This window comes from Sitophilus oryzae, unplaced genomic scaffold, assembly GCF_002938485.1.
Source record: "Sitophilus oryzae breed Bouriz unplaced genomic scaffold, Soryzae_2.0 scaffold_1002_pilon_pilon, whole genome shotgun sequence".
Taxonomy (NCBI): Eukaryota; Metazoa; Arthropoda; class Insecta; order Coleoptera; family Curculionidae; genus Sitophilus; species Sitophilus oryzae.
The window spans coordinates 706815-732402 of record NW_022145619.1 but is presented as its reverse complement, the minus strand read 5'-3'; the positions used below and the strand labels follow the sequence as shown (position 1 = coordinate 732402).

General features: G+C 31.5%; 2 protein-coding genes across 2 annotated transcripts; one reads left to right on the top strand and one right to left on the bottom strand.

Moving 5' to 3' along the window:
- Positions 1 to 969: 969 nt before the first annotated feature.
- On the bottom strand, positions 970 to 14057 carry LOC115887131 (coronin-6). The gene is made up of 10 exons (XM_030906504.1): positions 13896 to 14057; positions 12445 to 12645; positions 10282 to 10404; positions 8973 to 9135; positions 8447 to 8611; positions 4971 to 5190; positions 2839 to 3001; positions 2207 to 2467; positions 1832 to 2068; positions 970 to 1124 (listed from the first exon to the last, which is right to left on the bottom strand). Exons 2-9 carry the CDS (start codon positions 12643 to 12645, stop codon positions 1871 to 1873), a joined length of 1494 nt encoding a protein of 497 aa, XP_030762364.1. The 5' UTR covers positions 13896 to 14057; the 3' UTR covers positions 970 to 1124; positions 1832 to 1870.
- A 358-nt stretch (positions 14058 to 14415) lies between these two features.
- LOC115886962 (sorting and assembly machinery component 50 homolog) lies at positions 14416 to 22514 on the top strand. Its single transcript, XM_030906319.1, has 10 exons — positions 14416 to 14576; positions 14718 to 14825; positions 14960 to 15082; positions 15230 to 15325; positions 15380 to 15591; positions 17334 to 17439; positions 17499 to 17662; positions 17746 to 17851; positions 21819 to 22107; positions 22168 to 22514. The coding sequence occupies exons 1-10, from the start codon at positions 14556 to 14558 to the stop codon at positions 22356 to 22358; spliced, it is 1416 nt and encodes a 471-aa protein (XP_030762179.1). The 5' UTR covers positions 14416 to 14555; the 3' UTR covers positions 22359 to 22514.
- The last annotated feature ends 3074 nt before the right edge of the window (positions 22515 to 25588 follow it).

Here is a 25588-nt window from a genome sequence, read left to right as displayed (position 1 = left end):
CCTGTATTATATTTGATAAATTATTGCAAACATTAAAGTAGAATAAAATATTCTCAACAAAAATACATTGATACTGAAAAGTATTTATGTTTCAAAGCTCAAAAATTATATAGGACGTCCTCTTTAACATAACCACAGAATAACGAAATGACAGCTACTTTCGGTTAAGTGGCTGTCATTTCGCGAAGAAACGGAAAAATATTCTAAAAGGGAGATACACTGGGATATTGCATTAACTTCAAACATTCCAAGTTATATCTAAATTAGATCTTAAAAATCTCTTAATAAACCGAAAAGAAACGGCTTCAAGACGGCTGGGAAATGACAATCGACGATAATTTTGGCGAGGTCAATCTCAAGACGTCATTTGCTAAAAATTGACTTGTCATAACACTAATTACAGAAAGATTGAAAAAGGATAGATGGTTTCCATAAACACAAATCTCTTTCCAAAAAAAAATATTTTTCCCGAATTTTAAACTACACCATCTAAAAATAAATTATAACTTTCTTAAGGCCAACTGGCAGTAAGACCCATTAAAAAATAAAGAAGAGCACGGGCTAAGCAATTGACGTCTAGGGCTTGATCTCGCCAAAATTATCAATTGTTATTCCCCAGCAGCCTTTGATGTCATATGGTACATCAAGTACAAAACAGATAGTAATTAAAATAATTGAAATGGATCTAAAATATATATATTTTTCTAAAATTTAAAAATAATTTATTTTAATCATTAATTCTTTACAAATAACAAATATTCCCGCAAGTCAAGCAACTATATAGGGTTATTATGCCTTACAGTATTATAATTATCTTTATATATTTATAATTATAAAAAAGTTATTGTACAATATAGCATTTTTTAAAATATAATCTTAGAATACTATTAAAATGCACTTGAAAAAGCTTAAGGACACTTTAAGGCGTTTTGGCATTAGGTGTATAAAACAAATTTCACTAAAGAGGTATTAGCTAAACACTGCAATATTTATCTCACTTCTACAAATAAATTTACATTGTTTACATTATTTATATGATCATCGGCGGTAGAAATTAACAAATCTATGTACAAAAAGCGAAAAACAACGGACTGGAGGGGGGCTCGATAACGCTGATGTAAAATCTGGAAAAGAATAAAACATTTATAGTTTCTTCATCGAGAGCAAAGTTTCTTTATTAAAACTTTATAATAATTCCAGTACATAGATAATTTTATTTCTTACTCAATTTAGTATATTTTGTCCCATTTTAAAAGACACAAATGTTGCATTTATTAATCTTCCGGTATATTTATATTAACGCTGCTGGTAGGAACTTTGCTTGTTGCCAGTTTACCATTGTATTAAATGACCTGTTTATAAATTGAGGGTTGTTGTCAATCGAGTTCAGTTTTTTGTCAAAAAAAAAACGCCATCGCACGAATTCGGCACACGTTCGAGTACATTTCTATTAAAATGGAGGAAATATTAAAAAAAAAGCTGAAGAAGCGCGAGTATGACGAGCGTTACATCCACCTAAAAGTTAATCCGTTTACCGAAAGGGATATAAAAAACAACTTCAGTGGCTGGGACAAAAAATACTGTAGCAAGGGATGTTGATGAAACTGTTCTCTTGTGAATTTATTATATTGTGGAGTTATTGATATAAATAAATTATTAGAGCAGTTAGATGAGTGTCCATTTTCATTTTATATTATTACTCAAAATCTCTATTGTATTTCATGGTTGTAACCTATAAAAGGTAAAGGGAATGATGGCATTAATTCCTGTTAATAAAGTGCCAAAGGAGTTATGACTATTTATGGTCAGCATATATCGTAAAAAATGTTACCTTATTGGAAACCTTGACGTTGTCAAAACAGAGTTAAGGTTACACCTCGTCTGTAGCCAGCGTAGGCGACGTCCTCAAGCCGTCACCTCCAGCGCCATCTGCATCCTCTGATCCTACATTACTAACTTGTTTCGAAGAGGCCACTTCGGCCTCAAGTGCCCTGATGCGATTTTCGTGCTTCACTATCATGGCCTTAAGTTTCCGAATTTCGTCAGCGATTTCTTGAAGAGCTTGATCCTACAGAAGAAAACAGAAAAAAATTGTTTTTGGCCTTGCCATATTACGTCAATACATGACGTCAATTGTAATGCAAAGAATTAGGCCTAAATGATCCAAAAACTCTTAAACGGATTTTGTGAAAACAAAAATACTTACTGAAACTGGTGCACCCGTATTTCTGCTACTGGATTTGTTTTTACTGGATACTTTGTCAAGTAGGTTGCTTTTCCTAGTGACACTGAGCGAGCTTTTCGATTCTGGCGGTCTGTAGCCGTCCTTTAACGAAATGAGCAGTGGTTCGGCATCTTTGCCGGCTATCCATTCGTCGGCAGACAGTGCTGCCGTATCTCCTAAGGTGTCGGGATATAAATCTTCCTGAAACAGCTCAGATTTCCGTGGCACTGTCATGGTTATAACCTAGAAACCGCATTCAATATAAATATACACGTGAACTGGTCAAGAATTTCTATAATCAAAGTATGCGCTCTTGGTTGCGTTAAAGAAAATAAAGTCTATCCACGGAGTCGGAGGAGATTTCGACAGTCGACATAATAGCAGAAAATAAAAAGAGGTACATTTTTTCATTTGCATTTTAAAATAACAGACACAACTGTTACTGTCATGAATCCTTTCGTTGAGACCAGCCAATATTTAAATAATAGTAAATAAAAATAAATTGAATGAATGTCGAAAAAAGAGAGAAAAAAGGGTAGAAGAAAAAAGAATAATAGACTTGGACTTATAAAGTCAAAATTAAAATAAGTTGTTAAAAAATGAAAAGTACTTACTTGGCACAAGCCAGAATTATTCAGTCTGTAAAATCTGGCAATTTCACAGGAAGTAACGTCACATCCTCTCTTTGGCATCATACCAATACCTCTCTGAGGGTCTGGTGTTTGGAAAGTGTTTATGTAATGAACGAATGGGGGTTCGGCAGTAATTTCAAAGTACCTTGAAAAATGTAAACAATTAGAATTACAATTAAAATAATCCCGCAAAAAAAATCAATCAACAACTTTTAAAGAATTCATCCTTTAGAGAAAATAGTCGTTTCGTTATATATGTATGTAATATAAAATTAGGGAAAGAAGATTAATTTCTAGCTTATGCTGAGGAGAAATAGCGTTAAAACAAAGCATTAATGTGTATTGTTTTTTAATTCTAGGTGCAACTTTTTACAACAAAAAATTAATTTAAATTAAATTGGTTTGCATCCTTTAATTTTTTGTAATCTCTAGGATCTCCTAATTATAGCTTAGATATTAAATTATTAGATCCACCATAAGTAGTTCTGTGGCTAATCCATTTTCCGCCTCATATTCTTCTTTTACGTCTTGGTGTTTTAAATAATAAAATTTCTGTTAATTCTATTGCCATAATTTCTAAATTTGACGGACATCCTAACGCACTGTCCAGGGTTGGGTAACGACGCGTAGAAAATTAATTTTCTAAGTGTATGTAGAAAACTGCATAGGAAATGTAGAATATTACGTAGAAAATGTATAAAATCTGAGAACAGGTATAAAATTAATTTTGTATATTTAAAGCCGTTTTTTTCACTTTAGAGGTTTCTTCCTTTCTATTTTCTTTAAATATTAAAACAATTTTCTTAAAATGTTAAAACTGTAATATGTGCGCGCGCTATCTCTATTCTGTGACGGTACTCCCTGAAGATAAGAGACAATAATCGATCTGAAGACTATTAGAATATTTTTTTTTCTGTTTAATCTGAAGACTGTACAGAAAAGTCTGATTTTTTTTTCTTTGAAAGTTTTCGTTGTTCCTTTTTTTAATTTACCATAGAAAGCCTGTGGTTTCATAAACTATATACATATAAAAATAATTATTGTAGTTTGTGGTTTTTACTTTCATTATGTTAAATGTTATTTTTTGTTGTTGTTCTATTTGAGTCTTACCAAAGTTTACAGAATTACATAGAATTATTCTGTAAACTTTGATCTTACTATTGAACACTTTTACGATATCTGTAAACTTCGATTATAGTGTATAACAAATCAAGCAAGATTTCGACAGTCGACATCCAGAACATGACAGAAAATTCGATATGCCTGTGAATTATAATGACGCAACAGTCACTGTCACGCATCCCCCCGTTGTACATATCAATTTAAAATAATATGGAAGTTAATAGTTAAGCTTTTTTTAACATACCATAATATACTATCCATTTGTAAATAATAAATAACAATTAGAAATATCGTTATTAGTTTATTTCTTGAACTAATCGTTGTAATTGTGAAGTATGTGAAATAAATATAAACTCAAAAAAGGCTTACAATATACAAAACTAATTTTCTACGTTTGGACATGTAAAAAATGTAGAAAATTGGTTGGTGTAGAAAATTAATTTTCTACGTGTAGAAAATACGGTAGAAAATATAAAATTTTCTACCTACCCAACCCTATCCAAACGAAACTCAGTGAAAAAGTAATAATACCATATACATATCAAATATATACAGATTATCGCCTATCCCTGCAATGTGTTGGAGTTGAAGCCGAGTTAAAGACAACTAGATTACCGGTCCATGTATATTTCACATAAATTCGTTTGTTAGGTAGATACTGGCGCAACAGCCAAACTCCAAAATTCTGAATACCGATTAGCCTTTATTCTGAGGATTAGCCAATTGTCGAACGGGAGCGCAAACGGAAGCCGTACGAAGTTGGACAGAGCCGTACGAATGAACAGCTGGTGCTAGCGTCTAGTCTCTAATTGCTCTAGTTATCCCATCGATAATTCAAAATCCAGGCTTGCGCACTAAGCTTGAGCAGAGCTAACTGAGCGACTTATGCAAATTCCTTCAGAAGATTTATATACCCATTTTACCGGCTTGGCTTCACAGAATGCCGTTTGGAGTCAATATGGTTAATTTATAAATATATGAATAATACTAACCTTATGACCGAATCTCCTTTACCACAGAGATACACTAGATTCGTATCAGGATCGTACAAAGGAAACATGACTCCGTTTGAAGTGTCGAGTTCGACCATCACTATAGGTTCTTCCAAACAGTCTGGCGTTCGCAAACTGTACTGTCGTTCGGATCTTTTCGAGAACCCCGTCGTAAACACGAGACCGTGTCGAAGAAATATGGCTCTGGTCGCTTTGGACCCTAAAAACAGAAACGTACAATCAGTATACCAGGCGACAGCGATGTTGTTATACAAACCGCTTTTAGACGATTAAATTTGAAACTTGGATTAAAAATATAGTTCGCCAAAACTTATATTCCGGTGTTTTTGCCGGAAAGCAGCCTAAAACAAGAATTTTAAATGACATACTGTTAGGTTATTTTAAACATTTGCCGAAAGATTATAATGTTTCAATAATGTATCACAAGTTGGATTTTTTATATTTAATTTTCATTGGGTTATTAAAATATACAGTGTCCAAAATAAGAATGAAGAGTACGGAGATTTCAAAAGCGGGAAGAGATACGAGGTCGCTTAAATTAGAGAAAAGTTGCACCTTTTTGAACCCTACGTCACGTTTCAAAATCTAAAAAAATCCAATTACTTCCAAAGATATTTGAAAAAAATTTTGTGTGCACTATGTGCGCATATTTGAAGTGAAACTTCTTACTTCCGTCTGTCCGTCTCGAGTACCTCTATCCACGTGCCCAGTTTGGTGTCAATCGACCCATAATTAAAAAAATCCTGATGATTTCGTCCATTTAGAAGCATCGGTTCGTTAGCCCGTCCCTAATTATGCCGAAAGCGATCCTCATTTTTCTTCAATATAAAATCCTTAGTCCCACCCCGATGAAGATGTAAACGAAACGTCGTATCCAAGTTTGCAGGGAGGGACCGTGTGCACCGTTGGTCACATAGCCTATAACCACCAAATTTGGTCGTGATCGGACGATATCAATTTTTGACGTTTCTTACGTCAAAACTAACTGTCTTCGAGGTCACATAGAACTCGAGTTACGAAGCTCCAAAGACCCATCTGGACTTCCTCAATGACTTATTACTTTTTTTCTCGCTAACTCGTGTTTCGAGGTGTCAAGGCGATGTCGTGTCACGGCCTTGAATTTCTAATCCCATCGCGCGTAAAGAAGTTTCACTTCAAAAAAATATTTTTTTCCGATTTTGTTTTTATTTATTTATGGTTATTTGAAACCGATATGAAAATACAAATTTTATATTCCCATTGCTACTTTTCCTGCTCTACAAGTTGATGTTATTAGATTTTCAAACTGCAGTTTCGTTTTTGTGGATTTTTATTTTATTTTTTAGAAGCTTATGACCTCTCAAATGTAATAATGTATCACACTTACCCAAACCTGTTGTTTGTTTTTTACGCACACACATAATCAAATTGATCCATATACCCATCTCTCTCCAACGCATTGTCTCTTATTTTTTCGGCACCCTGTATAATATTTGATAAATTACTGTAAACATTTATATCGAGTACAACGTTTACTAAAAGACAAGCGACATGAATTCACCGAAAAAATACATTAATGTAAAATATTTAATTATCATGGCATATTGGACAGAAAATTTGAATTATTTTATAAACCATACAACTTATGTAGTATATATGACGTTATGCACAAGATGTGTTCAGAATTTCATGTAGGATTCAAATTGACAGCCACTTCCAGTAAAACTGGAAGTGTCAGAAAATTAGACTATTAATAATCTAGTTGCTTGAAAACTCCTGTATAATATATTCCATTAATTTCAAGCAATACCAACTTGTGATTTTGTGATACACCATTAAAATAGAACTCTTAATAAAGTAATAATCCCCATAAAGTTCTTAGATTTGAGTCGGTTCCAGAAAAAAACGCAAATGATATAAATTATTTTTTTAATAGAAAAAGAATGAATTTTAATTTTGAAGAACTATATTTTAAATCCAAATTTCATATTTCTTTTTTTTTGCATAGCGATTTTGTTGTCACAAAAATTTTCAATTTATATTATTTCTGTGACTTAATTAATAAAAAACTGTAGTAAATTGTACTGCCGTTATCTATGTACCGCGATATCTCCCTAAAGATTGATATTACCCTTTGAACAAAAAGATTAAGGAAGGAACATATCAGAAATCTTAGACCGAACGCGACGGGGTCGTATAATGACCGGTTTATCAGTGCCGTTCTAATTTTATTCAAAACACGTAAAAATATAATAATATAATGTAGGGTAGACTTAAATAAATTATATAGTTACTGACGAAAAGTTATTCCATTATTTCCCTGGATTTTTGACCGAGGTCTACCAACGCTACACAACCAACTATTTTAGTCTTTTTCGATAAATCGCAATAGTGTCACTGCTAGTTTAAGTTCTGCTACAATTTCTTTGTAGATTTACTACCTGCTGGGGGCAGGACCAGGTTTGAGATATTTGGCAAACCCATGCTAGACCTATCAGACCTAGGAGACATATCGTCCTCAGACATAACGGCCTATGTTAAAAGGCTGGGTCTTGAGGGTGAACTTTGACGCTCTTTGTATATTAGAGCTTGTAGAAACTGAGCCACAATAGGCCCTCGCGGTCGCAGTGGAGGGTCCCATGGGACCCACTCTTAGTCAATACAATACAATACAATAGTAAGTAGTAATAAGTCAGTAAAGACTGACAAATCCACAAAATTTCAAATCAAATTCAAATGTGTCAAATGAATCGTCAAACAGAGTTGTCAAGGATCCCCACCCTAAGGCCCTCTCTCCATCTACCATGCATTAATACATGGATAGCATTATACTCCATCCTTAATCTTTTTATTCAAAGACATTACCCAATGTTTGAAACACATCAAATTATATCGGGTAGTGCATTGTCGTTAGGTTAGGTTTAAAAAATGGTTTTTTAAAGGTCTGCATATGCTGAATACAAGTACCAAATTTGAGCAATTTTGGACCAGCCGATTTTAACTAATTTAAGAAAAACTAGATATATTTTTAAATTAAGACTGAACAGGTACAATGCAAAACCAGGCAAACGTCAACATATCTTAAGTTGTCAACCTATGATTTTATCATTGTCAAATGTAATTTGTTGTGCTCTCTACACTATTACGTTATAGTACCTACGGTTAGTGTCCCCGAAATGCATTTTGTAATTTAAAACTTGTTCAAATTAAGGCAAAAGCCTACCATAGAGTTGTTGCCTGTTCTGTTTCAATTCAAAAATAGATGCAGGTTTTCTTAAATTCGTTTAAATCGACTTGTTAAAAGTTGATCAAATTTGGCATGTGTATTCAACAGACACAGACCTTTAAAAATCTTCTTTACAACGTCCCTGTAAAGTCAACAGGGGAGCCAATATTTGGACAGTTCAAAATTTGCCTGCGATTTCCTGTTTCCAACCCGACGATGCACCACCGGTACACATAAAAAAAAACAATACCTTCATGAGCTAGAGCTTCCGAGGTTACTATCCCCGTCCTTGGGTTAATTATTCTAATTTTTTTGTCTTTACATGTTGTGAGCAATTCAGATCCGTCCCAGTTAAAACAAGCGCTATAAACTATATCTGGATGGCAGTCGATTTCCACTAAAGCTTCACCAGTACCTTAAAAGATAATCATAGTCGAGTCAAATAATGCTCTATATAATTACAAAATTATAAAGAAACTTTAAATATAATTGAGGGGCTGAGTTCCAAAACTAGTTTTATCCAAATTCGTTAATTTTCAATAATCGCAAAAAACGAACAGCAACTTAATTACTCGTGGAACAAATGCACGACTCTAACATGTAAATTATACAGGATAGAATGAATTATGCCACAAAAATGATGCTGAATATTGTGCAGGGCTGTCGATACTAGACTGTAGATACTTTTACTCAAAATTACTAAAAATGGATAAGACGAGTTTTGAAACTCAACCCCTCAATTATAAAATATTTATGGGCGCAAATTTAAAACATACCGACGTTCCATATGACAATTTGATTGTCACTTCCTGCTGTCAATAGGACGTTTTGAGCTGTCGGGTGCCATAAAACCAAGCCCACCCTTCTTTGATGGTATACAAGGTCAACTACAGATTCGGTTAGAGTTTTAATAAGACCTCCGTCGGGTATATGCCACACCTACAAAAGTGGTAACAAATTTTCGTTATTGCTTATTCATTACTTGTTCAATATATACCAAAGATATCTAACTTAAAGAAGACAAAACTATTGACATTTTCGCGATCAAAGATAGTTTTCAACAAAAATCCGTATTAACAAATTTATGCGGATTGTGTATAGATCTTACACTGTATAGATCTTACACTTAATAAGCATCATATCGATCAAACAGTAACTCTATGAGTCACTGTTTGATCGAGCTCGAAATAACAATGTAAAAATTAAATTTAAAAAAAATCTTTTTGTTTGTGTTTAAAAGAAAAGTAATATCGTTGGATATGTAATTTAATATTTTATAAAGGAAATGTCCTTGTAGTCCAATGTCATATGATGCTAGTTTTTAAGGCCTTTTTGTGCAAAGGATGTTTTTTTGCTAATTGACTCAGTCAAACTGTCCTGATGAGTGGAATAAAATTCTCGAAAGCTTGACAAATTTGAAAAAGTAGTTTTATTACCCTATGTGGTGATTATTGACTGCATCCTCACTTAAATTTTGAGTTTTTTATATGTGTATAGGTATATCATTTTAGTTAAAATACATAGATTATTCCTTAGAAATTATTTGTAGTTTTCTAATTAAATTAAATTAAAATTTATTAGGGAAGTAACTGTGACAACGCTGCTCCAGAATAGTAAAATTTTGATGGATTCATTCAAGTTATATTTAAGAGTACGGTGTTGTGAATTCTGTGCGGTGTTAGTAAACTTTTTTGTTTTTAAACTAATTTTTACTGTTTTTCTTTGTGAAAGAACTGTTTAAAACATCTTTAAATATCTATGATGGTTCGCTAGTGCTTCGTTTGTAAAAAAGGGGACTATTCTAGTTCCGAAATGATATTTCGGCGGTGAGTGACGTTACGTATTTTTTAGCTTTAACAGTGGTGTATTTAAGTTTTAAGTGGGTTATTCCAAAGAACCATTATTTAAATTAAAATTACTACACAAAGACAGAAATGCACACGAAACTCAACAGCGTTGCCATATTTATGCACCCATCTCTTTTTAATTCACATAAAAGAGTTAAAGTACATATGATTCTAAACAAATAGAGTTTATAAATGGAGTGTTTTGTCTTCCCTTTATTTAAATATATTTGTTCAATACCTTCACGACGCAATCTTCTGATCCACTTGCAATAACGTTATCGTTGTGCGGACACCAAGCAATGTCCAAAACGGGCCCTTTATGGCCACCGACAAGGGGATGGTCGGCGGGTATTCTTCCAACCTGTTTTTACATAATATCATGTTAAATATATACCGTATGATAAAAAAAACGGCGTCAAAGACGGCGTGAATGACAATCTATCATAGTTTTGGCGAGGTCAATCTCTAAACATCATTTACTAAAAATTGACATAAAACTTTTCAAAAATTAACACTAATTACAGAACGATGGCGATGAGCACCATACCTGTATAAAACTACCGAGTGAAAAAATATAGATTTCCGTAATTTTTTACGTATAAAATGTAGGTAAAAGTAGCTACAAGCAACCCTTCTCAAGATATTTACAATGGAAATAGTTAATACATGTTGAGTAAATACCGTATGATCGAAAAAAGCCGCCCAGTTGACTGGGAAATGACAATCAATCACATTTCCCATATAAATTTACACATAAAATGACAGCGATTTTCATTTCATAGCCATCGCTGATGCCGTTTTTTCCATCATACGGTAGTTATTTGACTGAAATGATAAATTTGGGAACTTTTTATTTTTTTAAATTATTCAAATCAAAATCAAAATCATTTATTTAGACTGCACTTATAACAGAAAAATATTCCCATGACAACAGTACAGTAATTACAAATTAAAAAATACAAAAATAAATATACAATAAAAAAGAAGAACTCTCAATAACATTAACAACGAGACTTAATAAAATAGTTGAAGATTATCTTTTTATTCTTATCACAGATAAAGTCAAAATCAGAGTGATTTAGGGCAAATTTATTCACCGCCTCTAGGCACCTGTTTAATGGTGAACTAACCTACGAGATCTTAAAAATTACATGCCTTTTTCTTAGTCTACAATCAGGTACTACATAATAAATCATTCCAAGTAGGTCCGGCACAGGAACACATTGGTGAATAATACTAAATACAAACGACACATCACTGAACTGCCTCCTTTCCTTTAAGGGTGTTATGCTAAATTCTGCTAGTTGACTGTGTTTTTGCAGAAATAGGAATAGAATTTTCATAAATTTTTCTTTGAAAAAATCCTGATAAAACAATTTCTGTTGAACATTTGACATAAAAAAATTCAAATTTATTATTTCAGTCTAATAACTATCTAGTCAACATGTTTAATTTATATGTCAATGATGACATGTATTGATTATTTCGATTCGAAATACCTCGAGAACTTATACGTAGCAAAAAAAACAAAAATAACGACGGAAATGTATATTTTTACTCCGTAGTTTTATACAGGTATGGACGAAAAGTTATTACTCCTCAAACCAGTTATACAGGGTGTCCCAGAAATAAGTGCAAGTATTTTAAAGGGTGGTGGATCTAGTTAAAAGTAACATAATTTTCTCTATATGGTTTTTCAAATAAGTTCAAAATAACGGAGTTATTTTACAAAAATTTCCAAAAAAAATGATTTTTTGCTAAAATTTTGAGAACCACAGGATCTCTTCTGGATTTTCTTTCTTGTAAATTTAATCTACTACCTCTGTTGCCATATTATCAAGAAATTATGTTTTTTAACTAAAAACTAAAAAAATTTCCAGAAAAATTTTCAAGAAATTCCGAATTTTCAAAAAAAAAATTTCGCGAAAAAAACCTTATAGGCGTGTTTCTGGGGTTGAACTATACTACCAGTTAAAATACTTATTTTATTTTAAAGGCACTTATTTCTGGGACACCCTGTATAATATGTAGGCGGCGCCCTCATCAAGTAGGAGACATCTTGACATCAAAATCAAATTTCCTATATGAAAAACGTCCCATACACAAAATTTCATCCAAATATCGACTTTAGTTCAGACATTATTTGGAAAAATGCTAAATAAAAATGAAACTTCTACACCCTGTATCTCTGAAATTAAGCATTTTAGGACATACATTTATAGGAACTGTTTTACTTATTTTTATATGTAGAATAAACTGCCGAAGTTTCCCGAATACTATTCGGCCCACCCCGTATACTATTTGAGATTTCTGACTCAACGGCCAAAAACAAACAGAATAACATGGTTTGTAATCGTAAAAAACACACAAACTCTGTGACAATAAACAAGAGATATCTTACCTTGTTGCTTTGCGGTAAGACAATAAAAGCACCACCGCCTGCGCTCTCAACAATGACAGCTATAAACTTGGGATTGACAGCGCAGAAGGTCGAATCCCATGAACTTTTCGATACCCGAATATTGTCATAACATTGCTCTCTCTTCAACGCTTGTCCGTACACGTGTCGAAATTTTGAAGTTCTTACAACACGAAATGACATCTAGACGTAATAGTAAATATTTAGATTAGTTACAATGTATGTACAGGGTTGATTACACTATTCGATATGAAGTGTTGTAGCTAAATATGGTTGTCATTGAAGGAATACTAGAGTTGCAATTTAAAATTATTTTAATAAGGTACAGAGTGTCCTAAATAAATAAAAAAAATATCAATTTTGTATTTTTTTTAAGAAAAGCCTTTATATTATTACATTTTTTGTTACATACAAAATTTAATTATCTATCAGGTTGTATTAATTTTTAAATACTATCTCTTCCAAGTTTTCATAGAAAATTCATATCTTTATAATTCAAACGCTATTTATCATTATTTATCAATATATCCAAGGAATTTTGACATATTAGATTTTTTTTAGACAAGTAACAAAAATAAAATAAGTACAAATGCAAATATTTCTATTGTTAGATCATTTATTTAAAAAAAATAAAACTACTTAAATATTTTTGTAAAAAAGGACCAATTAAATGTTGTTCCATTATTCCTGCTCAAACAATAACTGATTATTTGATTTGATTAATAATCGTTCTAAATAAAACAAAGGATTGAATTTTGCATGTGCAAAAATACAGGATGTTTACCATTTAAACTAAGCAAGATATTACCCTTTAATTATTTTGGTAATTATTTAAATTTAATATTTAGACGCCCTGTACAAAGCTAGTATTATTTTATTATTACTACACAGTATTTAGCTAGTAAATAAAAACAACTCCAATGCATATTTGGTTTTAAAAACTTAAATAAACTTAAAGAAATTTAACATTAAAATTGTTATTGCATTTTCACAAAATTCTAAATATTTCAGAAGCGGTAAAATTTAAGTCAGGTAAATCTTAATCAAATTTACTTTTTTTTAATCCTAGAAACTAAAAATGTAATAATATACAGGGTGTTCCATTTTAAAAAAATAGACTAACATTTTTCAGAGATTTAAGACACTCTGTATCTTTTGAAAATAATTCTAAATTGTAGTTCCAGTTTCCAGTAGTTCTTTAACAACTCCAAATATACAATTTCTAAAGATCTAATCATTAAGCTACCCGTGTCGAATAGCGTAAATAACCCTGTATATATCGCTGCTACATATCTTTCAAATCCTGCCTCACATAATATTTATTGGGAACTCAATTTGCAACTTAAAAAGCAGGGCAATGTTATTTTTATAAATTATATTTATAATAAAAACATAACCTGCAAATAAGTATTTAACGTAAAACTATAACAAACCTTAATTCGTACACTATAAACTATTATTCTACTAAATAAATTAACAAATTAGAATAATTTTAACTAACACTTCTTCGTAAACTCACAACACTCACTAAGTTCTTTAGAAAAAACCATATTTGGTTATGTGAAATTTTTGAAACGTCAAAATAACTATTCCTAGCAATGCCTGTTATTATATTTCAGGAATAAGAAACTAAAATCACTTGTGGCGACATCTCTTGACAACACCTAGAATTTTTAGGTCTTTTAGTCCATAGATATTAACTTCCAATATCCCATCCAAGGCCTTGATAATACTCTGTGGTATTTTGTTAATTTCAAATTTAGTTTGTTCCCAATACATAGGTGGCGCAAGGCGTTAAATTTACAGCTTTACAGCCCTAGAATGATCCTATCTATCTATGACATTATTCTATTCTATAATTTATTCTATAATCGTGCTATAATTATGTGTCAAGGTCAGTAACTCCCCTCTATGGTCAATGTCATCTTATCACGTCACGTCAAATGTCACCTGAATGTCACATCAAGTCACATGTCACCATCTCAAAATTTTTTAAAAGGTTCGCAAGTTGTTTTTTTTTCTAAAATTTTTTGGTTAATTATTAATGAGATGGGCATTTAACAATTTTTCAAGTTGAATTGCAATAAAGGAATATGGGTGTCATTCATGCTAAGGTACGTAATTTTACCCTAGACTGACAGTTAATATAATATTAATGAGATCATCAAGCCAGTCACACATTTTAAAATGTTATAAAATTATAAATACTAATTATATTGGAAATGAGATGATCTGAAAGCCTATTCTGTTCACAGGTTCTAGATGAGACTGCAACAAATATTAAACGTTTTTCGAAGCAAACTGGAATAGCGGAGCCTTTAGAGAAACCCGATATTCGTGAAGTAGATTTAGAAAATATTCAGGTAATTTTAAAATCTGGCAAAATGCTACTTTGGGAAACTATTGGCTATGTAAATAATTTTAAACTGTAGCTCTACATTTAAAAAATAATAATTTTACTATGACACTCTGTCCATATTATTAATTTATTTAATAGGTTACCGTTGACAAAATAAATGTTGACGGTTTAACACGAACAAAAGATGATATCATTGAAGATTGCATTAAGGATTTGTTTCAAGCACAGCATTTTCAAGAAGTTCTTTTAAAAGCTCATAAAGTAAGTATTAAGTTGAATTTGCTATTAAGATTTTTGATCCAATGTTTATATAACAAAGTGCACTTTATTTTTAAGAAGGGATCACCCCTTAAGTTTTATTGCTGTTGTTTCGAAACATCCGGTATAACAATATGTTTTAATTTTTAGGCTCGAATTAAACTAGAGGAACTGGGTTGTTTCAAAAATATCGGAGTATATATTGACGTGAGCAAAGGCCCGAAAGCAAGATCTGACGGTTTAGAAGTATATGCGATTTATTTATTGTTTTGTACATTATAAATATGACATTCTTTTTAGGTGACGTTTGACGTTAAAGAGCAGAGACGTGTAACGGGGGGCGTTACTACCCATATTGGAAATAACGAAGGAGTGCTATTGGTGGGCTTACGTTTACCAAACTTATTTGGAAGGGGTGAAAAAATCCAGCTGGAATACAGTCATGGCTCGAAGAAAACCAGTAATTTTAATTGTTCATTTATTAAACCGTTTAGAGGAAAATATAGACCTACGTAAGTAATTGGTTTTTGTAGGTTTTAAATTGATTAATTTTACAAGATTTAAAAAAACGAGTTCATTAAAAGTGTTTTATGATTTATTTTATATAAGTTAATGTGTTTTTTTCCAGAATATTTTTCACTTTTTGCCTTCTCTCTGGGACTTAATTGCTTATTGGCACTCTATACAGGGTATTCAAAAAACATATGCCAACTGTCATGGGGAGATTCGTCTCATGGGTTCGATTCTGCTTCGTTTCGTAGCTACAGGAGGTTAAAGTCTTCATCTTTTTTCAATTTATTATAATTTTCTTAAGTGCTTTTACCTATTTCAATGAAACTTTAAGGGTAAAAGTTACTATAAATGCGACATATTTTAAGGCTAAAAAAGTGTCGACATATTCACCAGGGACGTGCATATGGGTTGTTACTGGAAAATTTTTCAAAAAAACTGCATCCCTTGTTAGCAAAATTGTGTAGACCGTTAAATGGTGATTAAAAGTTGTCTCTTGATATTTTGTCGATTTCGGTCTCTTTGCTGAGGTAAACGCAATTTAATTAATTTGCCTTAATCCAATTCTAATAGCAACCTTTAAAAAATTTTAACACATTACCTTGCCAAAATGTTAAATCAATACTCCTAAATAAATAATAATTGATTCCTCATTAAAAAATATGAAAAAAAGGTCCTAAAAACATGGGTGTGAAAATGCATAGTTTTAAACAGGTTGTTAAAAATAGGCCTTTTGTAATTGTCTTAAAAATCATTAATTATTTTTGGGGGGAATCTGCTGTAGGTAGGCACTGTACATCAGTGCTTTAAATTTTAATAAAATTTAGTAATAAATTACATAAAATAAATACTTTACTAATTTTATTTTCATTTTAATTTTATTAATTGTGATCAATAAAATTGCGTTTATCGCATCGAGGAGACCGAAATGGACAAAATATCAAGATACAACTTTTAACAGGCATTAAATGGTCTACACAATTTTGCTAATAAGAGGAGAAAAGTCAGTGGCGCACACGTTTTTTTTAGAAAAATATTCTAGTTATAACCCATATGCACGTCCCTGATGAATCTTTCGGTACATTTTTTAGCATTAAAATATGTAATAAAATTTAGTAATAAATTACATAAAATAAATACTTTACTAATTTTATTTTCATTTTAATTTTATTAATTGTGATCAATAAAATTGCGTTTATCGCATCGAGGAGACCGAAATGGACAAAATATCAAGATACAACTTTTAACAGGCATTAAATGGTCTACACAATTTTGCTAATAAGAGGAGAAAAGTCAGTGGCGCACACGTTTTTTTTTAGAAAAATATTCTAGTTATAACCCATATGCACGTCCCTGGTGAATCTTTCGGTACATTTTTTAGCATTAAAATATGTAGCGCTCATAATAATTTTTATTAAATTTCATTCGAATTGCTAAAAGCACCTGTAAGAAAATTATAATAAATAAAAAAAATGAAGATTTTAACCTCCTGTAGCTACGAAACAAAGCAGAATCGGGCCCATGTTGATAAAAAAAAATAAATCTTATTTTCACGCGAGGGATATCCCCACGAGAGATGACACATGTTTCTTGAAACGCCCTGTATATTTTTAATTTTCGAATTCTGCATGAAATTTCAAATACGTTTTGTGTATAATTTCGAATATCCTTTTTTTAAATTAGTATCTAAAAAATATCCTAAAAAACTTTGTATGAACCAGTTGCATAAAAAACCCTTTTTTAGTTTGACCGCTGCGATATTACAAAATCAGTCGGAATGGCCTAATTCGGGTTATAAACAGCAAGAAAGAGGCATCCTTTTTGACCTCGGATTCTACTCCAATTCTCTGGTAATTGCAATTTAGGTGACTTACTTTTTTGGAACGCCTAATATTTAACGGTTTTTTAGTTCAAACACAATCTGCAATGGGAAGGAATCGTTAGGAATCTTTCGACGTTAACTCGAACAACCTCGTTTGACGTTAGAGAACAATCTGGTGTTTCTTTAAAATCATCATTCAAGCATTTACTTTCTATTGATCTTAGAGACGATCATATTTTCCCTAATACAGGGTAATATATTAAAATATGACGATATAAATTCACAACGAAGTACTAAGGAAATTAAAAAATACTTAAATAATCCTTGATTTTAGTTCTTTCGTTCAACTAACATCGGAGTTGGCAGGAATTGGAGGCGACGTTGGATTTCTTAAAAACGAAGTGTCCGTTCAAGATAACTACTATCTTTTTGACGGGCATGTAAGTATTCTCATTTCAGATGTAATTGTTCGTAATTTCGTTTGATTTCGATTTTTCAATTCAATTTTATACACAATATATCGTACGATCAAAAAAAACGGCGTCGAAATGAAGATCGCTGTTAATTTATATGTAAAATTATAGACATTGTTACATACAATGACTAAAGAATCCAAGGACAAATAACACCCGAGAGCAAATTGTGACGATGTCACCAAACAGTGCCGTGGCACATATTTTTCTTAACCTAGCTGTTTGAAGCAATATTTATATTTTTTGATAATTGTTTTGACTACGCCTATGGTGTATCATCCTAATTAATTACGAAAAAAACGTATTAAAATGTTAACAAAAGGTACAAAACTAGTATCGACGTATAGCACATATCAAGTACATATAGATGTTAATTGAAATTGAAGAATAATTATCGAATTCAATAAGAAAACGCTAAAAAGTTGGAGTGGACTGTTGATTTACCTATGAAACGTAACTCCTGGCTCTTTCTTATCGCTGCTGCTTTTACACTTGAAAGCTGAACAACTAATCACCATTGTAATAAAGTTTATACAAAGTTTACTACACACAAACTATTAAAAATCGCTAAAATTGTCGCTGGTGACCAAATGATGACTCATTGTTTGCCACCAAAACAACAAAAAAAAGGGTCACAAATTCTGCTGCAGCCCGTATAGGGACGTTATATGTCCTTATATTCTTTAGTCATTGGTTACATAAACCACGTGATGATTAAGATTAAAGCCCCGTTCTCAGAACTGCGACTGTCGCCAGCGACACGACAAAAGAACCAATCAGATTTGTACAAAATTCAAACAGCTGTCAATTTTAAATTTAGTACAGCTCCCATTGGTCGTTTGAAGTGTCAATCAGTGTCGCTGTCGACACGACGCAGTTCTGAGAACGGGGCAAGCCTCGTTTTTAGAACGACGTTTTGTCGCTGGCGACAGTGGTTGACACTAGTAGTGGGAAATATCGAATGAATACCATCGAAACATTCGATAGTTGCAATTCATTCGAATAATTCGATAGCTAGTAAAAAAACATTCGTTGAAAACTATTCGAATAAAAATTATCGAATAGATGCGTCATCTGCCTTGAAATATTGTATTCTAGTAATTCGGCAGCAAAAACCATTCATTTATAAAATTCATTTATTCATGAAATTCATTTATTCGTCAGGATCGATTATAATAAAATATTAACTGGATTTTAGTTGTCGCCCGGCGACGTAGGTTTCTTTCCGAGAAACCCGACAGCGGTCGGTGGCAATGCTATGAAAGAAGCCGGCATCTTTGATTTTTTGCGGAGTCATATAAAGATAAGGACACATTATTTTTTTTATTGGTGCTAGTATTTACACAGAAAATACATTATGAAGGGCGCTGTTGCCATATATTGGTATTAGTTGATATTAGCAAAGAATATTATTGTTTGGCTTTAGTTAGTTAGGGCAAGTTAGGCATAGTATGTGTCTATATATTTTGCATTTTTTTTATTAATATTCTGTTGTTACACTCCAATAATACTTGTTTTTAAGCAAAGACTGGTTTAATAAAAATAATAATAACAGTAATAATTTGTTATACCTATTAACAACAAAATTTAAAATAATTTAATATGAACATTTTTTTTATGTAGTAGCAAAATATAAACAACAAATTAGATGTCAAAATTATTTATATTAGATCCTATTTAAAAATAATATAGTTTTTAAATTTTTTGGCAACGTTGGTTTATTAAATAATAATAATTACAGAACTAATTTGTTATATTAACAACAAACTTTAAAATCGTGAAATATAAATATTTATTAATTTTCTAAGCATGCAGTGTAATGGAAGGAAAATATAAATAAAAAATTAGAAATCAAAATTATTTATATTAGGTACTTTATATTACTATTTAAAAATAATATTTACTTTTACTGGCATTTACTTTAAAAAATAAATGAAATATTTCTTCGTAAAAAACTACATGTAAGAGAATTAGCATAAACAAAATACAAGCATCGTCAACTTTTTTTTTAAATTGGCACGTGTAAAACTTTCAATTTAATTTTCTCACCCCATAGTATGAGTTCGATAACCCCATTTACTTAACCACATTACTTAAATATGATTATTAAGTTCAACTAATTCATATTTTTAAAACATCTAAAATACAAATATGTATTTTTAAAATTAATTCTAAATTCATCTCATCTCTCTTAAAAATTGCTACTTCTCAAAATTTCCCATTAAAAATAGACCATATATACCATATAAAATAAAATAATTGAAAGATCGGGCTATGGAAAATCACACAAATTTTCGGAAAAATTTTGACACCTGCACACGCACACAATCGTCAATTAAAAAAACTACTATTTTAGTATTTTAAATATTTTAATAAACGCAAAAATAGCACAGTATTTATAAGGTGAAGTTATAAAAATTTGGAAGAACTAATAATGCACTGACGCACACAAAAATCAAACGAATACTAAATTTCATTTATCAAAAGCATTCGATAGTCGTGGCTCAACGATAACCATTTAGTTGCACGGCGAGGTTGTCACATATGCTTTAGTATACAAATGAATGAATGATTTTATTCGAATAAAACCATTCGATAGTCTAATTCATTCGATAGTTCCCATCGCTAGTTGACACTTCAAAGAACCAATGGGAGTTGTTTAAATTTAAAACTGACGGCTGTTTGAATTTTGTACAAATCTTATTGGTTTTATTTGACGAGTCGCTGGTGACAACACGAAGTTCTGAGAACGGGGCTTAATTCCTCTTGAAATAAATGTAATTTTATATCAAAAATTACATTTTTGCATAGCAAAAGATAATTAAATATTTTTCAGTAACAGTGCGTATTTTTCATAAATTTATGTTGCTTGTGATTTAGAAAATGATTTACTCTACTTAAATTTTTACTCCACTTAAATATTTATCAAATATTATACAGGGTGGTCATAAAAATGTTTAAATATTAGGTTAACGAAACTATAAAATTGGTCAAGTGCGAGTCGGACTCGCGCACGAAGGGTTCCGTACCATTATCTATACAACATTAGACACTATATTATTATAAACTTTTTTTCCGATTTAGCTGAAATTTTGAATGCGCGTATAAGTAATTTAAAAAAAATGAAGAAACACATTACTAAATCAATAATAAATATGTAAAAATTAAATAAAAACGATTAAAAAAAAGTCGCCTTGACTAGGATTCGAATCTGCCTTACTACGGCTCCAACGTCATAGCAGCGTAAAGTCCTAACGGTTTAACCACGCGGCCACCGAGGACTTGAAAGATTCTATGTAAAATTTTTACTTAAAAGATAATGTTTAGTGAAAGTACTTTTTTATTTATAAACATTTATTTTATTCTGTTTTTAGTATTTGTTATTATAGCGGCAACATAGATACATTATCTGTAAAAATTTCAACTGTCTAGCTATAACGGTTCATAAGACAGACCTTTGTGACAAACGGACGGACGGACAGCGAAGTCTTAATAATAGGGTTCCTGTTTTTACCCTTTGGGTATGTAACCCTAAAAACTCATTTTTTTTAAACAAAAAAAAATAATTTTTAGTTAATTTGTCATCAAAACTAAACCTAAATGTGAATATAGTTGTTGTTTTTTTACCTAACGTTTATATAATAAACTACCTTTTATTTTTAACACGGAATAACCTAAGGGAATAACCACTGAACGTGTTTCCACTTACCACTTAACAACCACTTAATGTGTTTTGAAACACCCTGTATATTGACCGTGAACATTTTTTAATGTATGAAACTTCGATTTAACAGTAGAGTGTCTCCAACGGGAGGTTACATGACAGTGACAATTTTGTCTGTCATTATTTTATTTATTATCTGTAATTTTTTTATGTTGTCTGTCCCAATCTTTCCTGACTCGTTGGGCTTGACTTTAGTGTCATATTTTTTAGGTTTTACAAGCCAGTTTTATTGCTGGATATTTATCGAGTATCAGCAATACGCGAAAAATCAGTATAGCAGACCGATGCTACCTAGGAGGGCCCCTATCGGTTAGGGGATTTGAAACTAGAGGCGTTGGCCCGCATTCAGACGGAGATGCCCTAGGTACAAATTCTTATTGGGCCGCAGGTTTACATCTCTTCACTCCGTTGCCATTTAGACCGGGAAGAGGTGGATTTGGGGAACTTTTCCGAACGCACTTTTTCCTCAACGCTGGCAACGTTGGGAATTTTAACTTGGGTATGTTATATCGATAGATATAATCGATTTAAAATAAAATCAGTACTTTTTTTATTCTAGTTAAAATGAACAAATCCGATATAATTCAAGTTCTAATATCGAACGTCAGGATTTCCTATGGAGTTGGAGTCGCTTTAAAACTGGGAAACATAGCTCGATTGGAAGTAAATTATTGCTTTCCTTACAAGTTCGACAAAGGCGATCAGACCCATCCGGGCATACAGTTCGGTATTGGAGTGCAATTCTTGTGAAAAAACATTTTGTAAATTTGTAGTTTTGATTTGCTATGGCTACGATTTGAATGCTATGTAAATTATTAAATATATTTGTTGATTTTTATTTATTTAAAACTTGATATTACTAGACATTCTGTCAAATATGTTCGTAATATATGTTATTTTTGTACATATCTTCTTATGCCGGATCAAAATTTAACAGCTGAGTTACGTGAAAATTTAACACAACGTTGATTTTTTCCTTAGGTTTAGGGTGGGCCTAGTTTGGAGGTCCTTCGGTGACGTAAGCATCGATGTGACGTTGGCGATTATTTGATGTCATTGATCAATTCCACAGAATTTTACAGCCCTTGACATGTGCAGCCTAAAATAATAGATGTAAAGGTGAAGAAAATTTTCTAGAATCTCTATATCTCTGAGCTACAAAAGAATGTCTCCTAAGCAGGGTTCGGAAAACTACATGTTACTTTTAAAACTACATAAACTACATTACATGTAGTTAATGTAGTTTATGTAGAGGGTGTAGTTTATGTAACGTATGTATGTAACTTTCAAATATCAAAGGTTTGAGGTGAGGTTATAATAAGTTGAAGCTTTAAAAACACATAATGTATTTAAGAAAACAGAAGAAATATGGCTTTAAATATAATATTTACATCAAATTATCTCTATTACACCTCATACAAATGAAAATTATTCATAATATCAATACATAGTTTATTAACGTAGTTTTCATGTAGTTAATTAACGGGAAAAGACGTAGTTTTTGAAGAAAAACTACACGTAGTTAATCAGGTAAATTACGTCTTAATTAACTACTTCCGAACCCTGCTCCTAAGTGACGTAAGCGTCCACGTAAACACAGTGTTGATTTCACATAAACGAACAATCAACTTTTTTCAGAAACAACCCTGGTGTTCAATTCTGAAATAAAACCTGTATAAACTTTGTACTGGCATTTTATTGGTATAAAATCCTTGATTATAGATCAAAGAATATACCTGCTGGTAATGGTGCGGATCGGTGGCTGACCTTGAAACGAGTTTTTGCTCCATATAGTCACAGACACTACGCATGCGCACATCTTCGATGTTGCCAGATTGCAAGTTATTTTAGAATTATTTTCAGTAGAAAACTAATATGTGCTTTTCAGTGTTTTTTGTCAACATATACCGCATGATCGAAAAAACGGCGTCCAGTTGACTGGGAAATGACGATTGAGGACATTTCCCATATAAAATGACATCGATCTTCATTTCAAGTCATCGCTGACGCTATTTTTTTTTAATCATAGTACGCGGTATATTATTTATATTATTATTTTAATATTTTGCACAACACGTGAACGCTTATATTATGTATTTTCATAGTCAACAAAATTAAATAGAAATAAAACTCTAGATTCCTATAATTATTTCTAAATGCTGTAGCTCCATGTCATGTTCATAATAGTTTTTTTTACATTCCATCAAAACTACGGAGGCCTTAAAGAACCTTTTAGCCTCCGTAATTAAAATTGTAGAATTGGCTTCAGCATCATTAACAGTTACCTTGTTTAATTCTGCTTATACATATATTGCATTAATTTTTCTGTTACCTTAAGATCTCTCTATTCTTACACCTAATTTATGTGATTTTCTTAGCATAATATGATTTATAAACCATATTTTTCCTAATGGAAGGATGGAATAGGATATGCAAAATTAAGATATTTTAACATTTATTTATTTATTTTCCAGACAAAGCATAATATAGTACCGTATGATCGAAAAAAAAACAGCGTCCAGTTGGCTTGGAAATGACGATCGATGACATTTCCCATATAATTTTACATATAAAATGACAGCGATCTTCATTTCATAGCCATCGTTGACGCCGTTTTTATTCGATCATACGGTATTAAGATTAAGACATAACAAATATTATAAGAAAGATCTTAATATAAATCACAAACTAAGTCTTAATTTGGTCTTGTATAAACACAGGTATAAAACTAATAAGATCAAAACTCAACCTTCACCATATTGTCAAGATTTGGCATTATAGGAAACAAGAAATTACAGTAAATTAAGAAAAGAATATCAAAGTACACGATATTAAATACTGTAATGTATTGTACGACACAAACCATCTCCCTTCTAAAGAGAAAAAGATAAAACATAAAGCTTATTTTCGTCTTATCAACACACTCTTTGATAAAATATATGTCTAAAACTGCTATTAATCCACTAACTTGATATTTCTAAAAAATTATGATACAAACATTATAATCAAAGTATATTATACCTATTAGTAACATTATAGGTAAAATACTACCTCTATCTCCCATTGACGTGTATTGTTATATAAGTCTCGTCATGGTAGTATTTCAAAACATCAATACATATAATCAAAACTATTGTTGCCTGTAAATAACTAGAAATTAAACAACTTGAAAGAAATAAAATAATTCTAATAAGTTTAAAACCATTAAGAAAAAATCCGTAAATGATAATTTTTAATTCTAATGTAAATATATAAATAAATATGTTATTATTATTACAATTTTATATATTCATAATACTTTAATTTCACATCTTCATTATCCTTCTTACCTTAATTTTGGATATCAAGTTAAATCTGAAATTATAAAATTAATTATAGAATTTGTATTATTATTGATTAACAATTAACACTCAAAAAAAAAAAATTTTCAACTACAAATAATTCGAAAATAACCTGCATTTTGGCAACATCAACGATGTGCGCTTGCGTAGTATCGATGATCAAATGCAGCAAATATGGGCTTCAAGGTCAGCCACCGGATCCACACCTTTACCATCTTTATATCTCTGGGCGTTAAACAGGAGGTCTCTTCAGGAGTGACATAAGCATGACATAAGCATCCACGTAGTAAGTATAGCGATGATTTGACGTAATCGAACAATCACTTTCTAGAAATAACCCTGGTATTCAACGCTTGAAATTGAAGTAAAACAATTTGTTCATATTACTGACTTTTGTAAATGATTTTTAATTTTCAAACAAGTGCCCCTGTTAAATAATCTTTTAATATGCTATTTTAAATTTCCCGTTGAATATAAATGCCATAGATTAAAAATAAAGAGTAGCAGTGATCTAGAGGGCGCCAGCAATTTTCGAACTAGTCAACGTCAACAGTTTTGACGACATCGTGGTTACCCTTCTGCAGTTAATTTGACCATAGACTACATGCAGAGGGTACAGAGTTGACGCTTGTCAATTGT